We start from the raw sequence: 23,547 nt of genomic DNA on the forward strand, positions 1-23,547 counted from the left end.
TGCTGCATGGCCATCTCTGTGTGTGCTCTTGTCTCTTTAATAGTTAGTGTTCTCACCTGCTAAACTTCCTCCTGTCAATCTCTGTCTATCTGTATGCATTCACGTAGCAGGCCACAGCTAAAAAAAGCACTGAGGGAAAAACTGCAGTGGCAACACATTGCAGTTTTTCCTACAGTGCATTTCACAGAAAGTTCACAGAGCTTTCCTCTGTGGACTTTTTCCACGGCCGCGACCAAACTTCAGGCTGTGGCCGCATGTTGTGGAAAAACTTCTTTTTTCGTTGCAAACTTTGCTGCTTTTTTAGCCAAACCCAGGAGTGGATACAAAAAGAATGGGAAATACAAAGGGGCAACTTATACTTCTCCCTTCTGCTCAATCCATCTCTGGCTTATGGCTCAAACAAACAGCAAAATCTACAACAAAACCAGCAGCAACATGGGGGCCTTATCCTTAGCCTCATTTTATTATATTTCTGTTTCTGTTGGCCTCTGTCTTTTGCCATCTGTTACCTATGGCCTTGGGCCTTCTGTCATGCCTTTGCTCTCTGTAACTTTTTACCTTCTGCACTACCTCAGCTACAGGTCCTATGCCTTGTCCTGTATTCTTGTTTTGGCCCAGCTTCCTTCATTCGTATATTGTGTCCTGATACCTGTCCAGATAGCGACCTGGCATATTCTCTGCTTCATAGCCAGATCCCTATATGTTAAAGGCTATAAGGCCGATTGTACACAAACGTGTTCCGCCCGTGAGCCAGCCGTGCTGTCCATTCATGGCTGGATCACGGGTGGCGCATAGATGACATCCATGTGCCAATCGTTCACCGTCTGTGGTTCCATGGCCCCATTCATTCAATGAATAAGAGCCGCAAAAAAAATACAGGAATAGGACCTGTTCCATATTTTGGAAAAACTCTGATCTTTCACATGGCCGGCTCCAAGGAGCTTAAGGGTGCATTCACACGGAGGAAAATGGTGCTGAATTTGGTGTGGAAATTGCCTCAGATTAAAGTCAATGGGAGGCTTTTTTTTCAGCACTGAATCTGAGGCGGATTCCACACCAAATTCAGTGCCATTTTCCTCCATGTCAATGCACCCTTAGGTGGAAAATTGGGGAGTCTGCTAAGAACATGACCCTAGCAGCCTTCACGGACCAAACCATTTTGGTAGCGCAAGCGGCTCCACGATCCATTATTGGTTACATCCATATTTTCCTTTATTTTTATTTTAATCCATAATTGTTAACACTTTCTGAATAAATTTGCTGAAAATAAAACTGATGAAACGTTTGCTGTAGAACAATACGTGGGTGCTCATTTCCAATGACAGATCTAAAAATGAAGATGCTTTTTCTGTCTAATTAAAAAAAAAAAAACATTCATCTGTTAAGATTAAATAAAGATTATGGGCAATAAAAACAGCAACCCGAATTTTTTGTTATAGTGTAAAAAAGCTAAAAAGTTATAGATTTAAAGCGACCCTCCAGTCTAAAGTAAAACCTTGACTATACTGTACATATTGAGTACCTGATGGCCTACAGAACCATGGGTGTCACTATATTCCTAATACTGTCTCTTCAGGAAAAAGCTTCACAACTCGAAAAATTAATTCTATACAGTGTTGGCCAAAAGTATTGGCACCCCTGCAATTCTGTCAGATAATACTCATCTTCTTCCAGAAAATGATTGCAATCACAAATTCTTTGGTATTATTATATTCATTTAATTTGTCTTCAATGGAAAACCACAAAAAGAATTGTCAAAAAGCCAAATTGGATATAATTCCACAGCAGACATAAAAAAGGAGGTGGACAAAAGTATTGGCACTGTTTGAAAAATCATGTGATGCTTCTCTAATTTGTCTAAATAACAGCACCTGTTACTTACCTGAGGCACCTAACAGGTGGTGGCAATAACTAAATCACGCTTGCAGCCAGTTGAAATGGATTAAAGTTGACTCCACCTCTGTCCTGTGTCCTTGTGTGACCACATTGAGCATGGAGAAAAGAAAGAAGACCAAAGAACTGTCTGAGGACTTGAGAAGCAAAATTGTGAGGAAGCATGAGCAATCTCAAGGTTACAAGTCCATCTCCAAAGACCTGAATGTTCCTGTGTCTACCGTGCGCAGTGTCATCAAGAAGTGTAAAGCCCATGGCACTGTGGCTAACCTCCCTAGATGTGGACGGAAAAGAAAAATTGACGAGAGATTTCAATGCAAGATTGTGCGGATGGTGAATAAAGAACCTCGATTAACATCCAAACAAGTTCAAGCTGCCCTGCAGTCCGAGGGTACAACAGTGTCACCTCCTACTATCCATCTGCGTCTGAATGAGAAGGGACTGTATGGTAGGAGACCCAGGAAGACCCCACTTCTTACCCAGAGACAGAAAAAATGCCAGGATGGAGTTTGCCAAAACTTACCTGAGAAAGCCAAAAACATTTTGGAAGAATGTTCTCTGGTCAGAGGAGACAAAAGTAGGAAAAGGCCTCAACATAGAGTTTACAGGAAAAAAAGAGGCCTTCAAAGAAAACAAGATGCCCTCTACTGTCAGACATGGGGGAGGTTCCCTGATGTTTTGGGGTTGCTTTGCTGCCTCTGGCACTGGACTGCTTGACCGTGTGCATGGCATTATGAAGTCTGAAGACGACCAACACATTGTGCAGCATAATGTAGGGCCCAGTGTGAGAAAGCTGGGTCTCCCTCAGAGGTCAGGGGTCTTCCAGCAGGACAATGACCCAAAACACACTTCAGGTCAGCACTAGAAAATGGTGGTGAGAGAAAGCCCTGGAGACTTGTAAAGTGGCAGCAATGAGTCCAGCCCTGAATCCCATAGAACACCTGTGGGGGAGGAGGAGAGATCTCCTGATGGCAGTTTGGAGAAGGCCTCCTTCACATCTCAGGAGGGACCTGGAGCAGTTTGCCAAAGAAGAATGGTCTAAGATTCCAGCAGAGCCTTGTAAGAAACTCATTGCTGGTTACCGGAAGCGGTTGTGCGCAGTTATTGTGTCTAAAGGTTGTGCTACCAAGTATTAGGCTGAGGGGGCCAATACTTTTGTCCGTCCCGTTTGTGGAGTTTTGTGTAAAATGATCAATGATTTGACTTTTTTTTTTTCATTCTCTTTTGTGTTTTTTCATTGCAAGCAAAATAAATGAAGATATTACCAAAGAGTTTGTGCTTGTAATCATTTTCTGGAAGAACCTGAGTATTATCTGACAGAATTGCAGGGGGGCCAATACTTTTGGCCAACACTGTACATGACCTGTAAATGGAAGTAGATTTCATTGATATACATACCAGAGACAGACAGGAAGTCATCTACAGAAGTGATGTCATCGACGGCCTCAGTAAGAACCCGGACCTGCTTCTCCCACTGGTCTTTAAAGACGTCCATGTTATCTTGAGCCACTTTACTCTGAGGTCTGGCAGCGAGTGTCAGGGCGGCATTGATCACCTGGGATAGGAGAAGACAACAACAACATTGATAATACAACATCTACCTCCATAAGGGGAACTCGTAAAGCTATGCTGTTTTCTTCTTGGCATGAAGTTACATCTTGTCCATGGCAATGCCACATCTCCATCCCACTACAATGAATGGGATAGAGCTGCAACATGGATGTTGGTTCGGGCCCCCACAGTCTCCCGGATGTGACAGATACACTTCACGTTCACCCCAGAGCTCCTCATCGATACAGGCGCAGTGCAATGATATAGGATGGGCCCAATCCCTCTTGTTATTTATGGTCTTTTAACTGCAGAACATGTCTCGGAGCAGAAGCTAAGCTATGGTCCCCGCGCTGCTGTTTAGCAATGTTATCCGAGCGACATTAGAACGGTGCGAGGTGACAGATGACGGCGGGCAGTAAGGGAGCGCTCTTACACCTCCATCATTGTACGCGCCATCCCAAGGCCCATCTAAGGCCATCACACACAATGAATGAACAAGAGATTTTTCTTTTCATTTCCTCAATATTGTATTTCTATAACACTTGTCATCTTAAAGGGAGCGAGCGGGATACTTACAATGACCATACGTCTTCTATTATAGAAGTCATGATACTTTCAAGTTCCCCGGCAAAACCTGCATCAATATAACTCGTATGTGGGCACTTTAGGTTTTCGTTTTTTTGTTTTTTTTTAAATATTCTATATATTAAATCAAGGGTTAATGTAACTAGTCCCAGTTTTAGAAGGAAGGTTCACCATTTTTTTATTTATTAAAACCAAATATTTAACATATAATATTTTCTACCTGGTTTTTTTTTTTTTTTTTTTTTTTTTTTTTTGTAGGTTGCAGATTTTCTTAATTCTTTTTTCTATAGGTGATTATAGAGGTGGCCATCTTGCGTGAGTTTTTTGCTATATGCTTTATAGCAGTCGCTTGGCTATAGGCAGCAATAGTCTGGAGCTGACTCACTGAGGTCTATGGGTTGTGACATCATCTATTGTTAGTAGTGATGTAATGATGGTTGTTAGGTGGTGTTATCTACAGAGGTGTTATCTTCTATGTTATCCCTGTGTGAGATAATAGAGTGACCGCAGGAAAAAAAAAAAAATCACTAAAGAATGGCAAGTGTCAGCCTATTATTAAGCTTAGTGGCCAGAGTGAAAACTGTAGGAGAGCACACAATGGTTAAAGGCCATCTCTGCTCATCCACATAGTACATAGTCCGATCATTTATCATTACCCCTTCATGTCATGACCTGTTTAATTGATGATCGTCCCACCCCATTCTGCTGTCCTCTTCTCCTGCGGACACCACTAATGTCCATAACATAATGGCAGGCGGAAGAACGTATGACCATATTGGTCACTCAGCCTCCTCCACTGCACCTGTGTTACTATACCATAGGCTGCTTGATGGTGTATGGTCCTCCTTCTGCCACCATGTTATGTACAGGGGAGGGAGACCAGTTAAATGCGGCTGTTCCTGGTATATACGCCTCAAGCGCCACTCTGACCAACGCATGGACTATACTACTGTATATGTTATCTGCATCAAGAGATCAGTATTTCCTTCCTTTTGATTCGACATATCCTGACATAAGTGACGCAAAATCCCCATCTTTCTGAAGGAATACGATTTTGTGATACTCTGTCAGGAGTTGTTTATGCTATCTGTATCTATTAGTGGCCGCCTAGTGGTTGTGATGTGAATTGCAGCCAAATATGTACTGTATTAAAGGGATTCTACCATTAAAAACTTTTTTTCTGTGGATAAGACGTCGGAATAGCCTTTAGAAAGTCTATTCGTCTCTTACCTTTAGATGTGATCTCCGCCACGCCGTTCCTTAGAAATTCCTTAGAAATTAGTTCTCTGGCAGCGATTGGGGCGGGCCCCAGCGCTGGAAATGCAATGGGGGTGTCCCCACTGCTGCTCGAGAACAGGATCCTGCGACACCTCTATCTTCAGCTGGATCCTCCCCTTCTCTGTCATCTTCCTCCTGCGACACCTCTGACGCCTGCGCAGTTGACTCTGCCAGTGAGACACTAGTAGAGCTGACTGCGCATGCCGGCCGGCGGCCATTTTTGGGAGGCCGCTCTTGCTCTTGTAGTTCAATGCCTCGTAGTAGTTCTTTCCTCGTCTTTCTTCGGCGGCGTCACCTCCGACACCTGCGCAGTTGGCTCTGCCAGTGAGATACTAGTAGAGCCGACTGCGCATGCGCGCAGTTGAGGCCTCTGAACTATGGCCACCGGCCGGCATGCGCAGTCGGCTCTACTAGTGTCTCACTGGCAGAGCCAACTGCGCAGGCATCTGCTCCAGCAGAAGATAGAGACGTCGCAGGACGGTATTTCTAAGGAACAGCACGGCGGAGATCCCATCTAAAGGTAAGAGATGAATAGCCTTTCTAAAGGCTATTCCGATATCTTATCCACAGAAAAAGGGTTTTTAATGGTAGAATCCCTTGTTTCATAAAAAATTGGAGATCTTAATAAAATTCCTGCAAAATTAAGGATAGACTCACATAACCTGTATATAAATGTCAGGTGACTCGGCATGGTTTTGCAGCAGTGCAGTAATACGTGTCTCTTTACCCCAGTGTTCCAATGTATGACTATAGAATACATTAGTTAATAAATGATATAACAGATTCTTTCTTTCACTAGACATACCTGTGGGCACAAGCTATCAATCTGGGTGGCGGCCATGCGCACTAACTTCACCCCATCTTCATTATTCGAGATGGAACAGGCGAGGTTCGCAACCTGAAAGAGAGAAAAGCAGAAAGTGTTAAAAGTGATCACTGGCTCCCATAGTAACAGAAAGCGGCTGGGTAAATCAAGAAGTCAATCCCAAAAATATCCTCTCTGCACATATGAAGAGGCCATGACACAATACCCATGATGTGTAAGCACATAACCCTATTCAGGGCCCCAGGGCCGCCTCCTTATACTCAGCTCTGCTGGCTCGGGGCTCTGTAGGGAATGAAGCCATATGGTGATCCATCATGTCTCATCTCTGTTTCTATGGATGATTTTCTAATTCCTAGGTTGTACTCTAGTGAATAACATACCACAACCACCTGTTCCCCTTGATCATTCTGACACTTAAAAGGATAATTCAATATCTTCAGAGCTTCAAACATTCAATAAATGTGGGGGTTTATCCCAAAGGACCCCCACAAGCAGCATAATAAGGGAACGCGGGCACTCGCTACATTGCTTATCCAGGTACAGCGCCATCCATGCAAATGTGGCTGTGCCTTGTACTGCAGCTTAGTAAAACACAGAGGAGAGACACCGAGCGCTCTGAGTGTAGTATTCGCGTTGGTTTTTTAAAGAAAATATGGTAAGTAGTAGAAGTAAAACCAGTAGGCCTCTCACCTGAAAGGGTTGTGAACAGTCACAACCTCTATAGAAGCTTCCTGATTGGAATTCAGGTGGGAGTGGCAGCAGAATCAACGAAACACTGAGTGACCAGAGAAATGTGAGAGCCAAGAACCAGAGGTTCATGTTGGATCTGCGCTCACTGGTGGAAAAATGATGTAGAAACCAGATGGTCCAGTAGGAAGTAAATTTATTGTAGTACAGCACGACGCGTTTCGGGCCGCTGCAGGCCCTTTCTCAAGTGCAAAAAGAACTCTAGACACGTCAGGCCAGATGCAGCCACATTCACTAGAATGGGCTAATGCCCGATTCACATCTGCGTTCGGGGATTCGGTTCCCCTCTCCGCATGAAAAGTGTGGAGAGAAAGTGCCTACAAGAAGCGCTTTTCTCTCTGCATTTTTTGCGCAGAAACCGAGTGGAAAACACATGGACCCCATTATAGTCTATGGGGTCTGCTAGTTTCCTAAGGTTACCACTTTTTTATGCCTCCCCAAGTGGACCCCCCAAATGGAAACCCAAATGCAGATGTGAACCAGGCCTAAGCTGTAGAGATGAGCGAACACTAAAATGTCCAAGGTTCGAAATCCGATTCGAACAGCCGCACACTGTTCGATTGTTCGAACGGATTTCAAACCCCATTATAGTCTATGGGGGGGAAATGCTCGTTTCAGGGGTAGGCAAAATTCAATAAAATTTATATTTACCAAGTCCACGAGTGACGGTCGGGCTGGATTCTGCTTGAAGTCTTCTCCAGGCGCAGCGCCCCCCGCGGTGTCTTCCGGCTAGAATTCACTCTGCCTAGGCATCGGGGCCTAGGCAGAGCCGACTGCGCATGCGCGGTTGGCTCTGCCTGGCCCGACGCCTGAGCAGAGCCGACTGCGCATGCGAGGGCATGCCCGCGCATGCGCAGTCGGCTCTGCCTAGGCCGGATGCCTAGGCAGGGAGAATTCCAGCCGGAAGACGCCGCGGGGACGCTGCACGGAGAAGACTTCTAAAGGTAAGAGAAGAACCAGCGTTGATTGGCAATGTATAGCATTCTGTTAATCAACGCTGGTTCGGCATCGAACCTTAAACTTCGAACAGCTAGCAGTGTTCGATCGAGTATGAGTATTTCGAATACCGTAGTATTCGATCGAACACCTACTCGATTGAACACTACTCGCTCATCTCTACTAAGCTGCAATACTAGGCTCAACCCCACTTGTTTGGACAGACCAAGCCCTGATTAAGGAATTAAGGGGACACTGGAGTTATTGAGGATCCCCAAGATAAGAAACAGTCGAAAAAAAATTTGACTGTTGTAAACATGCACAATGCGCTACCATATATATATTTTTTTCCTCTTGGCCAGATATAAGTCAAGAGATGATTGGCGTTTCAAGACAATACTATTTTGTAATATTGTATCAAAAAGTGATATGCTATATGTGTCTCTCCTAAGCCACCCAGTGGCTGCTTTGTGACTTGCAGCTCTTCAAGGGATTGATAGCATGGCACAATATTGTACTGAATAGGTTTCTTAAAGGGTTTTTTGGGGGCTAATAGAAAAACTCAATGGAGGCCAGTGTGGGGTTAAATAAAAAATAAAAAAACAAAATAAATTATACCTATCCTCCATCCTAAATTCCAGCGGTGCATCCTCCATTCCCTTTAAGCCTCAGACCGCTTGGGCCAGAAGTGCAAGGGCTTATGTGACCACTGAGGCCAGTGATTGGCTGCAGTTGTCATCTGAGACCCTACAGTTCTGACTCTGGTTTGAGAAGTTTGAAGATCAGAGAGAACAAGGCACAGGAAAAGCCCCCCAAACTAAAGACTGGGGTTAGTTTTTTTTCTCCCAGTTTTTCAATCATTCCAGACCCCTTTAACCAAATTAAAGTTAAAAACAGTGACACTGTGAAAAAGAAACTCTGCTCCCTATTCACTGCTGTAGCTTCTGACACTCAGACGCTGCGGGATCAGAGGATCTATGCAGAGTCCAGGTATCAGACCCCCACAGATCACAACTCTGGATAGATCATCCGTATCAAAAAATTCATTTGGTTCCGGAAAACCCCTTTAAGGAAGGACACATCTGTATTGATAGAGTGACCTATTCTACTAACCCTCTCTTGGCCGTACGACCTCCATTTCTACAACGTGTCACGTCACTAACACAGAGAGGTGGGGGCGCTCTCTGCCTTCTTCCGAAACAAGACTGAAATGGGGGAGCCGGAACCAGGAGTGGGCTCTAAAATCGGAAGATTTGTGCAGATTCTACGGATACATTTCCATGTCCTTACATTTCAAAGACAACACATAGACTGTTCTGCCTTTGGACATACAGTAGGGAACAGAAAGATAATGGGACTAAAATCCGTAAAAGAGACGTAAAACGAACATTTGGAAAGTTATTTTATGTAGACTTAAACTGTGAAATGGAGAAATCGAGTTGAATGGAGAGTTTCCCTTTCTGCATACAGATTGTGGGACCTGCTGCTACCGAGCAGGCGTCCGCTCAGGTGTCTTAGTTCTGAGAAAAGGAATTCAGGCGTTTTACTAAATATTTAGGTTTCCCTGCATTAAAATCCACAGGACGGACCCCCAGTGGGCTCCATAAAGACCTACCTGCGAGTTCTATTAATAGAAGGCTTTCATTATAGTATTACAAACAAGTAGAATATATATTTTAGGCTTACGGCACAGCGTCCCTTCACCGGGAGAGCCCACCGGCCCCGCTAACATAAAACACCATTCAAAAGAAAAGTAACTCAGAGCAAGAGAATGTATGGAATAGAATGTATGGAATAGAATGGAGTGGCCAAACTATATACAAAGAATGGCGCATGGTGCTGGGGAAGGTAGGCTTAACTACAAAGGTGAGAAGGTGAAAGGCAAAGTGCTGGAGTCTCGCTATATTCCATATTCCTGACTTATGTGTGGTCCAATGCAGGTCTGGAACAGGTGTCGGCCCCAGGTGTGGGTCCTGAGGCTCGTTACTGACCCATAAAAGTCTACAGAGCCTGTACTTCAGGGCAGATCCAGGAAGTGAGGAGGTGGCTGGGTCTATCTTGTAACCCTGAGTTTAGTGAGACCAATTTGTGCTTGTGTTTTTCGTGTGGCTAGTAGTAAGCCACATGTATAGTTAGGTTGTAACTTCTGTTTATTTAGTCGCTCGGACGAGCAGGAATTTGTTTTATTTTTGCCTGAAGTTAAGGTTTATTTATTGCTTTTTTTTGTAAATAAACCTGTTTGCTGCACATTTTGTGTCCTTGTCTTGACTGTTTGGGTCTGCACCTCTGCTTCTACTATGCTAACTTCCCCACAGTATGTATATAAATGTGAGTGTTAGGAATCTGAGAGTGAAGTCCAAGAGAGCAGGGTGGACTGGAGTGCAGATGAGCAGTAGGGTAATCCAGGGGAACCACGCAGATACCCAAGAAGCAAATACGTGGTCAAACAAGCCGAGTCGATAAGTGGAGGTTATGTGGTAGCAGAAGGCAGAGGCAGAAGCGTAGTCAGGGAAGCCGGGTGATATACTGGAGGTAAACGGAGTAGCCAAAAACAGGATCCAAGAGGGAGGTCAGTTGGGAGCCAAAGGTCATACACAGGAGGCTAGGAAGGTGCCAAATCAAGCCAGGTCAAACACATCCAGGGAATCCAAGTTAAGGAACAGGAGACACGTGACAAGGAGAAGGAAAACAGGAGAGCTCGTCACTAGGGGAGCTGATGCCATTGGTAAATAACCAGCTGATCCTCCTGACCCCAGAAGTGCCGGTCCCGGCACTAGGGAGAAACCGGAACCTTCGCACACTCAAGAAGAGGCCTCTGGCCTACCCTAGCACCAAAACCAGCTGTGATTCCGGTGCTGGACAAGGATTGGGTTGGGCGCCTCCACGTAGCACAGTGGAGGCCACGGTCCATCCTAACAGTGAGGTTCTTAGCTCACCATTTGATCAAATTATGAGAGCCCATCTGCACCAATCACGTAACCCCACTTAGATAGGAACCAACACTATACAGACACGCCTCTCTTGGACTAGTGTTTAAGCCTACAAAGTAAACTAAGGGCAAGTGGAATCTAGACATCCAGTCCCAACATGGAGGAAGCCACACATTCCTATATGCCCAATTAAGACAAAAGGAAAAAAAAAATGTTGGAAATGGGAAGTTAGTACAAGGCATAGAAATGAGAATGGACCAAGAAATAAGAATTTGTGGTATCACGGGTGCAGAAGTAGAGTTTGGGGAGGGGGCTTTGTTGTCGGCCTTGCAATCCTTCTTAGATAATTCTAATATAGGAAATTGTTGCAAGAATTCTGAATTCTGTACAAGTATCCATGCTGGGTATACTATTGGATAGTGCAGGGGAGTTTTCCAGCTTATTTACTTTTTGCAGCCCATTGGTTTTCCAGAATTATCAGTTTTTTGCATTTTTTTGGATGTCAAATCCTGTGCCCTCCATTTGCTCTGGAATTGCCAGATTAAAGGAACTCTATATATTTTTGTTTGCTTTTAGTTTCACTTATTATGGGATGAGTGGCGCAAGATGAAAAGCCTTCAATAAAAACATGATGTCCCAATACTCAATGCTACTGAATAGGTGTCTATATGTGACCACCCGGTGGTTGTGATATGTGGCCTTTCTAAGGTTTCGATAGAATGTTGAGATATTGAGGAAATATTATATTGTGAAGAATTGGAGTTTGTGAAATTTACGTAAGGTCCCAATGGACTCATCCGCGCCTATGTTTTTTGCTACATTGTTTTGTAAGCTATCTTAACGGGATATTCATAACTAGAGATGAGCGAACAGTAAAATGTTCGAGATTCGATATTTGTTTTGAGTAGCCCCTCAATATTCAACTACTCAAATCCAATATCGAACACTATTATAGTCTATGGGGGAAAAATGCTCGTTTCAGGGGTAGGCAACATTCGATCAAATTATACTTACCAAGTCCACGAGTGAGGGTCAGGCTGGATCCTCCGAGAAGTCTTCTCCGTGCAGCGTCCCCGCGGCATCTTCCGGCTCTGAATTCACTCTGCCAGACATTGGGCCTGGGCAGAGCCGACTGCGCATGCCCGCACTACAAGCAGACATGCACAGTCGGCTCTGCCCAGGCCCGATGCCTGGAAGAGTGAATTCAGAGCCGGAAGACGCCGCGGGGAAGCTGCATGGAGAAGACTTCTAAAGGTAGGAGAAGAACCAGCATTGATTGGCCGACTGTATAGCATTCGGCCAATCAATCCTGGTTCTGCATCGAACTTTTCCATTCAAATAGTGAGTGGTACTCGATCGAGTACGAGTATTTTGAATACCGTAGTATTCGATCGAATACCGACTTAATCGAGTACTACTCGCTCATCTCTATTCATAACGTATCTTTTTGGTCCCAAAATTCTGCAAAGTTCCTTGACTTGTAAACTTTCTTCTAAGCAGCATCATAAACAAGTCTCCTAATCCACATCTGTACAGACAACGACTGATCCATTTTTAAGTAGCGTGTATGAGTATTCATTATGCCTTCCAGCGGAGATACCAGTTGGAGATGATTCATGAATGAGTTGAAATACCCTCCATTGCAAATTTTCCTCTGGTCTCCCCTTGCGGTATTAATCTGTTCCCTTGTCTTGTGTACATCACTGTATAAGCTCTGATCCATCTGTTCTTCAGCGTCCATTCCACTTCACGGCAATTATGGACGTGGTTTGCATGTATCACAATGTCAAATCTTACCGGAGTGCATGCCACCCTGGGCCTCGGAGACTCTTTCGGGCACAATCCACTCAACATTCCATCTTCATATAATCATTTCTTCCTTTCGGGGGGGAAAGGAATGACTTTGTCTATTTATTAAGAGCCTTGGAGCTTCATGTCAAATTATTTTTTTATTAGAAGCTGACATTTTCCAAATGATTTGCTCGTACATCAAGAAGGACCCGGCAAACAAAGCCAACGAATGGCAATAAAAGATGCCAAGCACTGACAAGTTATAGGATGCAGAAATATAGAGAAAGTTCCACTGTAAAGCTCAATGCGGTATTATGGGCTATACATTGCATGAATGCTATCCTTATTTTGAGCTTTATTTGCTCGGGGATGGTGACCTGAATGAGGGAGATACTTCTTGGAGCTTAAAATGGACCATTCATCTTCTTTCCGTGAGAGGTCGGAGAAGAATTCGGAAACACTTTAATAGTTTTGTAATAGTTTTATTGCCCTTTTAAGATACCTATCAAAGCTGATGTGAAATGTGCAATTCTCCAAGAGCAGTGTTTTATTTCTTCATAATACGGCTCCAGGATTTTCCTTTATTCTCTCTGGGCATTAATCACACTGGACAGCGAAGCTCGGAGCCGAGAGAATGTGTTAAGGAGAAGAGCGCTTGCAGAGCGTCAGCAATGCAAGCAAAACTTTGTAATATTGAAGAGGCCTGGCAAATGGGTATTTGTGCAAGGTCTCGTAGGAGATCATTATCCAAGCCTATTATTTACATAGTGTTGTACGTATTTGGACAAACATGCATACATTCCGGCATACACTAATAATGACTATATAGTATCTTCTACGTATTTACATTGTACAAGGTCCCAGGAGCTACTGTTTCTCATAGTGGAGACACCAGCTGGGGTAGGCAATGATTCCTGGGATAAAGGTATGCAAATTAGCCATAATACAGAAGAAAGACAACTCTCTAGTGCCACCTATAGGTAGTTACCATGTAAATTAGTGCCCCATCCATTAGACATGACCAAGAATTGGAGCCACTGATCTATCATTATAGGGTTATTGCCCCATGTCAGGGTTGGGTCAGAGACCTTCAATTTAACGTTCAAGGCTCAACGTAGCTCTGTGAATATACTGTAGATGATAGGCGGTATCTGTAGAGAAAAGTTTTCATTCAGGTAAAGGAATGAGTAGTCACTGACATAGTGACTACATAGTAGTCATAGTCTTCCTTGAAAGACTCCCTTGAAAATTGTTAGATAAAGGATTCCATTTTCCCAATTCCATGTTTCGCCCATTGAGGTTGTCTCTTCTAAGATGGACGGGAATGATGTTCCGGTCTATGGAATTAGAATAGCTTAACAATAATGTAACAGTCCCCATTATCAGAAATTCCCAATTAATATTCATCTTGGTTTTCAGTTTAGTTATACAATAAAGTGTTGAATGTAATATCGTAGTGACCAATGCTACAATTTTTTTTTTACAGGGAATCTGTAATAAATTTTTTTGCTACAAGTCTTTTTGTATAATTTTTGCATCTTTTTTTTCAGGGACACATAGGGCTTTACTTTCATTGATATTTTGATTTTTGATTTAACATATTTTTTTATTTTCTTATTATTCAGGATATTAATTTTCATGTTGTTGCCAGCAGGGCTGAGTTAGAACCTGTGATGTGGGGATGGTAATGACTTTTTTTATTTTTTACTTTTTTTTTTGCCATAATTTTTGCATTTATTTTATTTTTATTTTTGTAGACATTATCCTAAAAGATAATAATAGAAATTTAGTGGCCATTTTAACATTACATTTTTTGTTATTATTTCTATATTTGTTGTTGTTGTTGTTGTTGTTGTTGTTGATTTCTCCCAGTTACAGCATGAATACTGGCTTCTTATACTTACTGATCTGTATCCTTTAGGATCCAGCAGTTCCTGTATTTCCCGACAGCTAATGGATCACATGACCAACAGACTAGATCTGTGGTTCTTAACCAGGGTTAGCTCGAACCCTAGGCCCTATGCACGGTTTATTATGTCTTGAAATTGGAAAAAAAATCATATTTGATTTATCACTAAAGAAGGGTTCGGTGAATGTGCATATGGGACTGGAGGGTTCGGTGCCTCAAACAAGGTTAACCACTTCAGTACCGGGCCAATTTGTGGTCCAGGACCAGACACATTTTTGGGGGGTTTTTTTGTATGTGCGGTTTTGAGGGCTGTAACATTTTTCTCATATGTCTCATTCAAGAAATTTTTGCGTCTTTTTTCGGGGACACATAGGGCTTTATTTTTATGTTGTTTTAATTTCTTTTATATCTGGGAAAATATAAACATAATAGGAGGGAAATTGTGTCTGGTTTTCACTTTATTATAATTTTTTTTTTAATTAATAATACAAAGCGCTACTGAAAAACTTTATAAAATAGTTTTTCGTCTCCATTACGGTAATTTTTATTTTGTATGGTGTTGTCGGGGGTGGGGCTATAACCTTTAATAATGGTGTTTTATTAGCGTATTGTTTTATTTATTTTTTAAATTATCTTTTTTTCTTTTTTTTTCAGATGGTGTCCCCATAAGGTCATAAGAGACCTTTGGGGGCATCTGATCACTTTTTTTTTGTTAGGGAGGCTGAGGAATCCAGCCTCCTGCACACTGTTCTTTACACTTACAGAGCTGATCTGGGTCCTGTAGGACCCAGCAGCTCTTTTAAGACGATGCTCCCGGCAGATGACGTGACCACCGGGTCAGAGGGCGGGCACATCATGGCGGCGCCCATAGCCGTGTATACAGCGCTCAGTGATCGAAAAGGCAGGGAAGGGAATAAACCTTCCCTGCCATCTCTGGGAGCTTCGGCTGAAGTTACAGCCGGCTCCCAGGTTCAGCAGCTGCATGAGCTCCGTGCAGCTGCTCTGTACTGATTGGTCATACCAGTACGTCCTGTCAGAACAAGGCAACCACTTCCCGGACGTTTATATTCTATGGGTGGTCCGGAAGTGGTTAAGAACCACTGGACTAGAGGACGCCTCATCATAGCAGCTTGGATTTGTATATTTAATGGACAAACAACAGGGACCTGGAGGTCTGCAGCAGGAGATCTGCGCTTGCTGGTGATGATGAGGAAAAGGCACAAGCCAAACTTATGAAGCAAACTTTTATTGGAGCATAAGAACAAATCACTACGACGCGTTTCAGGCAAACTGGGCCCTTTTTCAATTGCAAATAGACAGGTCACATTGGGCCAGATGTATGTAAATATATTCAATGGGCAGTTGGCAAGTTTTTAAGGGTCTTTCTAAGAGTTACTTAGATTAAAGATCCCAAAGCAAAACTAAAAATGTACAATAGTAGTCGCCTTGTTCGTGCCATCACCAGTACATAGAGGTGTCCACACTTGATTTCCAATTTGGATAAGAATTCCAATTTTTCATGAAACCAATTTTGCACAATATGATGACAAAAGCTGTGACAAACTACACTTCTCACCACACATGGACACTCTTAGCTAGCATATACCTTTGTGATAAAGTATAGGAAAATCGAGTTGTTTTTCTTAAAAAAATTTTTTATACTGATCCAGTGATTCCAACAATTTGCCATCCCATGAAACAAAACTCAGCATGGCTATTTTCCTCCTCCATTGCTCCAAATAATCAACCAATAAATAGTTGAGGTGGTAAAAACTGAAGATGGGTTCCTATAAACTGTATTTACGCTGCCTCATTTTTTCCCGTTCCTCTTGGTTCGAGATATTAAGAGTAGAGATGAGCGAACACTAAAATGTTCGAGGTTCGAAATTCGATTCGAACAGCCGCTCACTGTTCGAGTGTTCGAATGGGTTTCGAACCCCATTATAGTCTATGGGGAACATAAACTCGTTAAGGGGGAAACCCAAATTCGTGTCTGGAGGGTCACCAAGTCCACTATGACACCCCAGGAAATGATGCCAACACCCTGGAATGACACTGGGACAGCAGGGGAAGCATGTCTGGGGGCATAAAAGTCACTTTATTTCATGGAAATCCCTGTCAGTTTGCGATTTTCGCAAGCTAACTTTTCCCCATAGAAATGCATTGGCCAGTGCTGATTGGCCATAGTACGGAACTCGACCAATCAGCGCTGGCTCTGCTGGAGGAGGCGGAGTCTAAGATAGCTCCACACCAGTCTCCATTCAGGTCCGACCTTAGACTCCGCCTCCTCCGGCAGAGCCAGCGCTGATTGGCCGAAGGCTGGCCAATGCATTCCTATGCGAATGCAGACTTAGCAGTGCTGAGTCAGTTTTGCTCAACTACACATCTGATGCACACTCGGCACTGCTACATCAGATGTAGCAATCTGATGTAGCAGAGCCGAGGGTGCACTAGAACCCCTGTGCAAACTCAGTTCACGCTAATAGAATGCATTGGCCAGCGCTGATTGGCCAATGCATTCTATTAGCCCGATGAAGTAGAGCTGAATGTGTGTGCTAAGCACACACATTCAGCACTGCTTCATCACGCCAATACAATGCATTAGCCAGTGCTGATTGGCCAGAGTACGGAATTCGGCCAATCAGCGCTGGCTCTGCTGGAGGAGGCGGAGTCTAAGATCGCTCCACACCAGTCTCCATTCAGGTCCGACCTTAGACTCCGCCTCCTCCGGCAGAGCCAGCGCTGATTGGCCGAAGGCTGGCCAATGCATTCCTATGCGAATGCAGAGACTTAGCAGTGCTGAGTCAGTTTTGCTCAACTACACATCTGATGCACACTCGGCACTGCTACATCAGATGTAGCAATCTGATGTAGCAGAGCCGAGGGTGCACTAGAACCCCTGTGCAAACTCAGTTCACGCTAATAGAATGCATTGGCCAGCGCTGATTGGCCAATGCATTCTATTAGCCCGATGAAGTAGAGCTGAATGTGTGTGCTAAGCACACACATTCAGCACTGCTTCATCAAGCCAATACAATGCATTAGCCAGTGCTGATTGGCCAGAGTACGGAATTCGGCCAATCAGCGCTGGCTCTGCTGGAGGAGGCGGAGTCTAAGGTCGGACCTGAATGGAGACTGGTGTGGAGCGATCTTAGACTCCGCCTCCTCCAGCAGAGCCAGCGCTGATTGGCCGAATTCCGTACTCTGGCCAATCAGCACTGGCTAATGCATTGTATTGGCGTGATGAAGCAGTGCTGAATGTGTGTGCTTAGCACACACATTCAGCTCTACTTCATCGGGCTAATAGAATGCATTGGCCAGCGCTGATTGACCGAATTCCGTACTCTGGCCAATCAGTGCTGGCCAATGCATTCTATTAGCTTGATGAAGCAGAGTGTGCACAAGGGTTCAAGCGCACCCTCGGCTCTGATGTAGCAGAGCCGAGGCTGCACAAGGGTTCAAGCGCACCCTCGGCTCTGATGTAGGAGAACCCTTGTGCACCCTCAGCTCTGCTACATCAGAGCCGAGGGTGCGCTTGAACCCTTGTGCACACTCTGCTTCATCAAGCTAATAGAATGCATTGGCCAGCGCTGATTGGCCAATGTATTCTATTAGCCTGATGAAGTAGAGCTGAATGTGTGTGCTAAGCACACACATTCAGCTCTACTTCATCGGGCTAATAGAATGCATTGGCCAGCGCTGATTGGCCAGAGTACGGAACTCGACCAATCAGCGCTGGCTCTGCTGGAGGAGGCGGAGTCTAAGATCGCTCCACACCAGTCTCCATTCAGGTCCGACCTTAGACTCCGCCTCCTCCAGCAGAGCCAGCGCTGATTGGCCGAATTCCGTACTCTGGCCAATCAGCACTGGCTAATGCATTGTATTGGCGTGATGAAGCAGTGCTGAATGTGTGTGCTTAGCACACACATTCAGCTCTACTTCATCGGGCTAATAGAATGCATTGGCCAGCGCTGATTGGCCGAATTCCGTACTCTGGCCAATCAGTGCTGGCCAATGCATTCTATTAGCTTGATGAAGCAGAGTGTGCACAAGGGTTCAAGCGCTCCCTCGGCTCTGATGTAGCAGAGCCGAGGCTGCACAAGGGTTCAAGCGCACCCTCGGCTCTGATGTAGGAGAACCCTTGTGCACCCTCAGCTCTGCTACATCAGAGCCGAGGGTGCGCTTGAACCCTTGTGCACACTCTGCTTCATCAAGCTAATAGAATGCATTGGCCAGCGCTGATTGGCCAATGTATTCTATTAGCCTGATGAAGTAGAGCTGAATGTGTGTGCTAAGCACACACATTCAGCTCTACTTCATCGGGCTAATAGAATGCATTGGCCAGCGCTGATTGGCCAGAGTACGGAACTCGACCAATCAGCGCTGGCTCTGCTGGAGGAGGCGGAGTCTAAGATCGCTCCACACCAGTCTCCATTCAGGTCCGACCTTAGACTCCGCCTCCTCCAGCAGAGCCAGCGCTGATTGGCCGAATTCCGTACTCTGGCCAATCAGCACTGGCTAATGCATTGTATTGGCGTGATGAAGCAGTGCTGAATGTGTGTGCTTAGCACACACATTCAGCTCTACTTCATCGGGCTAATAGAATGCATTGGCCAATCAGCGCTGGCCAATGCATTCTATTAGCGTGAACTGAGTTTGCACAGGGGTTCTAGTGCACCCTCGGCTCTGCTACATCAGATTGCTACATCTGATGTAGCAGTGCCGAGTGTGCATCAGATGTGTAGTTGAGCAAAACTGACTCAGCACTGCTAAGTCTCTGCATTCGCATAGGAATGCATTGGCCAGCCTTCGGCCAATCAGCGCTGGCTCTGCCGGAGGAGGCGGAGTCTAAGGTCGGACCTGAATGGAGACTGGTGTGGAGCGATCTTAGACTCCGCCTCCTCCAGCAGAGCCAGCGCTGATTGGTCGAGTTCCGTACTCTGGCCAATCAGCGCTGGCCAATGCATTCTATTAGCCCGATGAAGTAGAGCTGAATGTGTGTGCTTAGCACACACATTCAGCTCTACTTCATCAGGCTAATAGAATACATTGGCCAATCAGCGCTGGCCAATGCATTCTATTAGCTTGATGAAGCAGAGTGTGCACAAGGGTTCAAGCGCACCCTCGGCTCTGATGTAGCAGAGCTGAGGGTGCACAAGGGTTCAAGTGCACCCTCGGCTCTCCTACATCAGAGCCGAGGGTGCGCTTGAACCCTTGTGCAGCCTCGGCTCTGCTACATCAGAGCCGAGGGTGCGCTTGAACCCTTGTGCACACTCTGCTTCATCAAGCTAATAGAATGCATTGGCCAGCGCTGATTGGCCAATGCATTCTATTAGCCCGATGAAGTAGAGCTGAATGTGTGTGCTAAGCACACACATTCAGCACTGCTTCATCAAGCCAATACAATGCATTAGCCAGTGCTGATTGGCCAGAGTACGGAATTCGGCCAATCAGCGCTGGCTCTGCTGGAGGAGGCGGAGTCTAAGGTCGGACCTGAATGGAGACTGGTGTGGAGCGATCTTAGACTCCGCCTCCTCCAGCAGAGCCAGCGCTGATTGGCCGAATTCCGTACTCTGGCCAATCAGCACTGGCTAATGCATTGTATTGGCGTGATGAAGCAGTGCTGAATGTGTGTGCTTAGCACACACATTCAGCTCTACTTCATCGGGCTAATAGAATGCATTGGCCAGCGCTGATTGGCCGAATTCCGTACTCTGGCCAATCAGTGCTGGCCAATGCATTCTATTAGCTTGATGAAGCAGAGTGTGCACAAGGGTTCAAGCGCACCCTCGGCTCTGATGTAGCAGAGCCGAGGCTGCACAAGGGTTCAAGCGCACCCTCGGCTCTGATGTAGGAGAGCCGAGGGTGCACTTGAACCCTTGTGCAGCCTCGGCTCTGCTACATCAGAGCCGAGGGTGCGCTTGAACCCTTGTGCACACTCTGCTTCATCAAGCTAATAGAATGCATTGGCCAGCGCTGATTGGCCAATGTATTCTATTAGCCTGATGAAGTAGAGCTGAATGTGTGTGCTAAGCACACACATTCAGCTCTACTTCATCGGGCTAATAGAATGCATTGGCCAGCGCTGATTGGCCAGAGTACGGAACTCGACCAATCAGCGCTGGCTCTGCTGGAGGAGGCGGAGTCTAAGATCGCTCCACACCAGTCTCCATTCAGGTCCGACCTTAGACTCCACCTCCTCCAGCAGAGCCAGCGCTGATTGGCCGAATTCCGTACTCTGGCCAATCAGCACTGGCTAATGCATTGTATTGGCGTGATGAAGCAGTGCTGAATGTGTGTGCTTAGCACACACATTCAGCTCTACTTCATCGGGCTAATAGAATGCATTGGCCAATCAGCGCTGGCCAATGCATTCTATTAGCGTGAACTGAGTTTGCACAGGGGTTCTAGTGCACCCTCGGCTCTGCTACATCAGATTGCTACATCTGATGTAGCAGTGCCGAGTGTGCATCAGATGTGTAGTTGAGCAAAACTGACTCAGCACTGCTAAGTCTCTGCATTCGCATAGGAATGCATTGGCCAGCCTTCGGCCAATCAGCGCTGGCTCTGCCGGAGGAGGCGGAGTCTAAGGTCGGACCTGAATGGAGACTGGTGTGGAGCGATCTTAGACTCCGCCTCCTCCAGCAGAGCCAGCGCTGATTGGTCGAGTTCCGTACTCTGGCCAATCAGCGCTGGCCAATGCATTCTATTAGCTTGATGAAGCAGAGTGTGCACAAGGGTTCAAGTGCACCCTCAGCTCTCCTACATCAGAGCCGAGGGTGCGCTTGAACCCTTGTGCAGCCTCGGCTCTGCTACATCAGAGCCGAGGGTGCGCTTGAACCCTTGTGCACACTCTGCTTCATCAAGCTAATAGAATGCATTGGCCAGCACTGATTGGCCAGAGTACGGAATTCGGCCAATCAGCGCTGGCCAATGCATCCCTATGGGAAAAAGTTTATCTCACAAAAATCACAATTACACACCCGATAGAGCCCCAAAAAGTTATTTTTAATAACATTCCCCCCTAAATAAAGGTTATCCCTAGCTATCCCTGCCTGTACAGCTATCCCTGTCTCATAGTCACAAAGTTCACATTCTCATATGACCCGGATTTGAAATCCACTATTCGTCTAAAATGGAGGTCACCTGATTTCGGCAGCCAATGACTTTTTCCAATTTTTTTCAATGCCCCCAGTGTCGTAGTTCCTGTCCCACCTCCCCTGCGCTGTTATTGGTGCAAAAAAGGCGCCAGGGAAGGTGGGAGGGGAATCGAATTTTGGCGCACTTTACCACGTGGTGTTCGATTCGATTCGAACATGGCGAACACCCTGATATCCGATCGAACATGTGTTCGATAGAACACTGTTCGCTCATCTCTAATTAAGAGTTGAGTATGGAGATGACAAACTTTGGGGAATTTTTTTTTCCTTACTCTGTAGAGCTGGTCATCTCGATATCTTGAGCCAAGAGTTAAGGTAAGGAAGGAAAACACTGTATGTCCCTTGGTGTTTCAAGGAGGTTTTCATTAACTTGCACCACCTAGGTGTGAATTGAAGTGGTGGAACGCCATATAGAGAATTCTAGAAGCAGTTTATATTCATGAACACTACAGCACGTTATTGCTCCATATTGGTTCCAAAAAAGACCACTATAATAGCATGTAGGGGATTTTAGTTTCCATTGCTTTTTTATATGGTTGCTCACATCTACCATGTATACTATAAAGACTGTTTGGATGGCAATGCTCTTTCACACTGGAGATGAAGTATGTTTCCGGTCCCTGGCCAATCTGATGTGACATCTAAGGCGAATAACAAACTGTTCCTTCCATGTTTGCAAAATACAAAATTAAATATTTGTGAGCACAAGCTGTAAAACGCTGCGAGGTTTCTGCAGAAGCAGCAAACACATTCCTGAGGCTAATACAGACAGCAGGACTACGGGACTGTCATCCGCTCGAACAGAAACTATCTACCCCAAAGGTATCGCAATCTGTCACTGTGTCTTGCCACCAACCCTCCCAACCATTCCAGCAACTTAATCACATTTAATGCTTCTGCGGATCTCTGCGAAGGCAAATTTCTCGTTTGGAAAATGACTGAGACTCAAAAATAAGACTTGAAATTAGAGGGTAAAAAAGGGCTCCATAAAATAGTGGTAGGAAATTTTTTGAAAAGTTAGAAACTAAAAAGTTACCCATCGAACCGATGGTCATAAAGTTAAAAATTCCAACCTCTACAGGCTGAAATTTTAATGGTCTCATAAGGTGTGTCCCCAGCCGTAGTATGTTTTTTTAACTCTTTCCTTTCCAGAGCAAAGCCTAGAGGGAACTAAACTGAATATTTCAGATTTGGAGATATGATACTCTAAATGGAGTTCTGTTTAGACCATGTGACCCATACTTGTGTCCCCGATATATTGTGCTCAATATTCCAGGGGTTCATGTGGTTGAACTGGCCGTAAAGTAAGTCCAGAATCACACATTCAGATATTGATGCAGTTTACAGATCCAAAGACAGGGATGGGTAAGAAAGAGAGGGAAGCTTAGAAAGGAATGGCTTGCACCACTATTTTGGTGTTGTATAGTAACATAGTTACATAGTAGATGAGGTTGGATGAAGACATCAGTCCATCAAGTCCAGCCTATAACCCTACAATCCCTACAGTGTTGATCCAGAGGAAGGCAAAAAAACAAACAAACCATGAGGCTCATGCCAATTGTCCCGATTCAGGGAAAAAATTCCTTCCCAATCTGGAAGTCAGTATAAAAACCCTGCATCAACGACTTTTGAATCAATTTTTTTAAATTTTTGAATAAATTACATTTGGACGCTTTTAAGCCCCGCTGTGGTTTCCAAACTCTTTTTCAACATTTTTTCTTTTGAAACTTTTTTCAGACACTGCACAAAAACATTCCAAACCAAATCGAAACATTAAAAACCACAAACATTTCACGTTTTGTGCAGTTTTGACCCCCAACTCAGTGGAAATACACGCTTAAACAGGATGCCCGCTGGGAACAAATAAGTTTTTTTAAAAAAAATTCTATATTTGCAGTGTTTTTGTGAGTCTTCAGTAGGTGATACCTTTTTTAATGGCTA

At 44.9% G+C, this 23,547-nt stretch overlaps 1 protein-coding gene across 2 annotated transcripts in view; it reads right to left on the reverse strand.

Moving 5' to 3' along the window:
• The window catches only part of CTNNA2 (catenin alpha 2), a 1,647,901-nt gene that overhangs the window by 176,397 nt on the left and 1,447,957 nt on the right, over positions 1 to 23,547 (reverse strand). For both annotated transcript variants that reach the window (XM_075261702.1, XM_075261694.1), the window contains exons 10-11: positions 6,113 to 6,205; positions 3,292 to 3,448 (exon numbers count right to left, since the gene is read on the reverse strand). In XM_075261702.1, coding sequence (XP_075117803.1) covers positions 3,292 to 3,448; positions 6,113 to 6,205 — 250 coding nt within the window. The remainder of the gene's footprint in view (positions 1 to 3,291; positions 3,449 to 6,112; positions 6,206 to 23,547) is intronic.

This window comes from Leptodactylus fuscus, chromosome 1 (assembly GCF_031893055.1).
Source record: "Leptodactylus fuscus isolate aLepFus1 chromosome 1, aLepFus1.hap2, whole genome shotgun sequence".
NCBI classification, from domain to species: Eukaryota; Metazoa; Chordata; class Amphibia; order Anura; family Leptodactylidae; genus Leptodactylus; species Leptodactylus fuscus.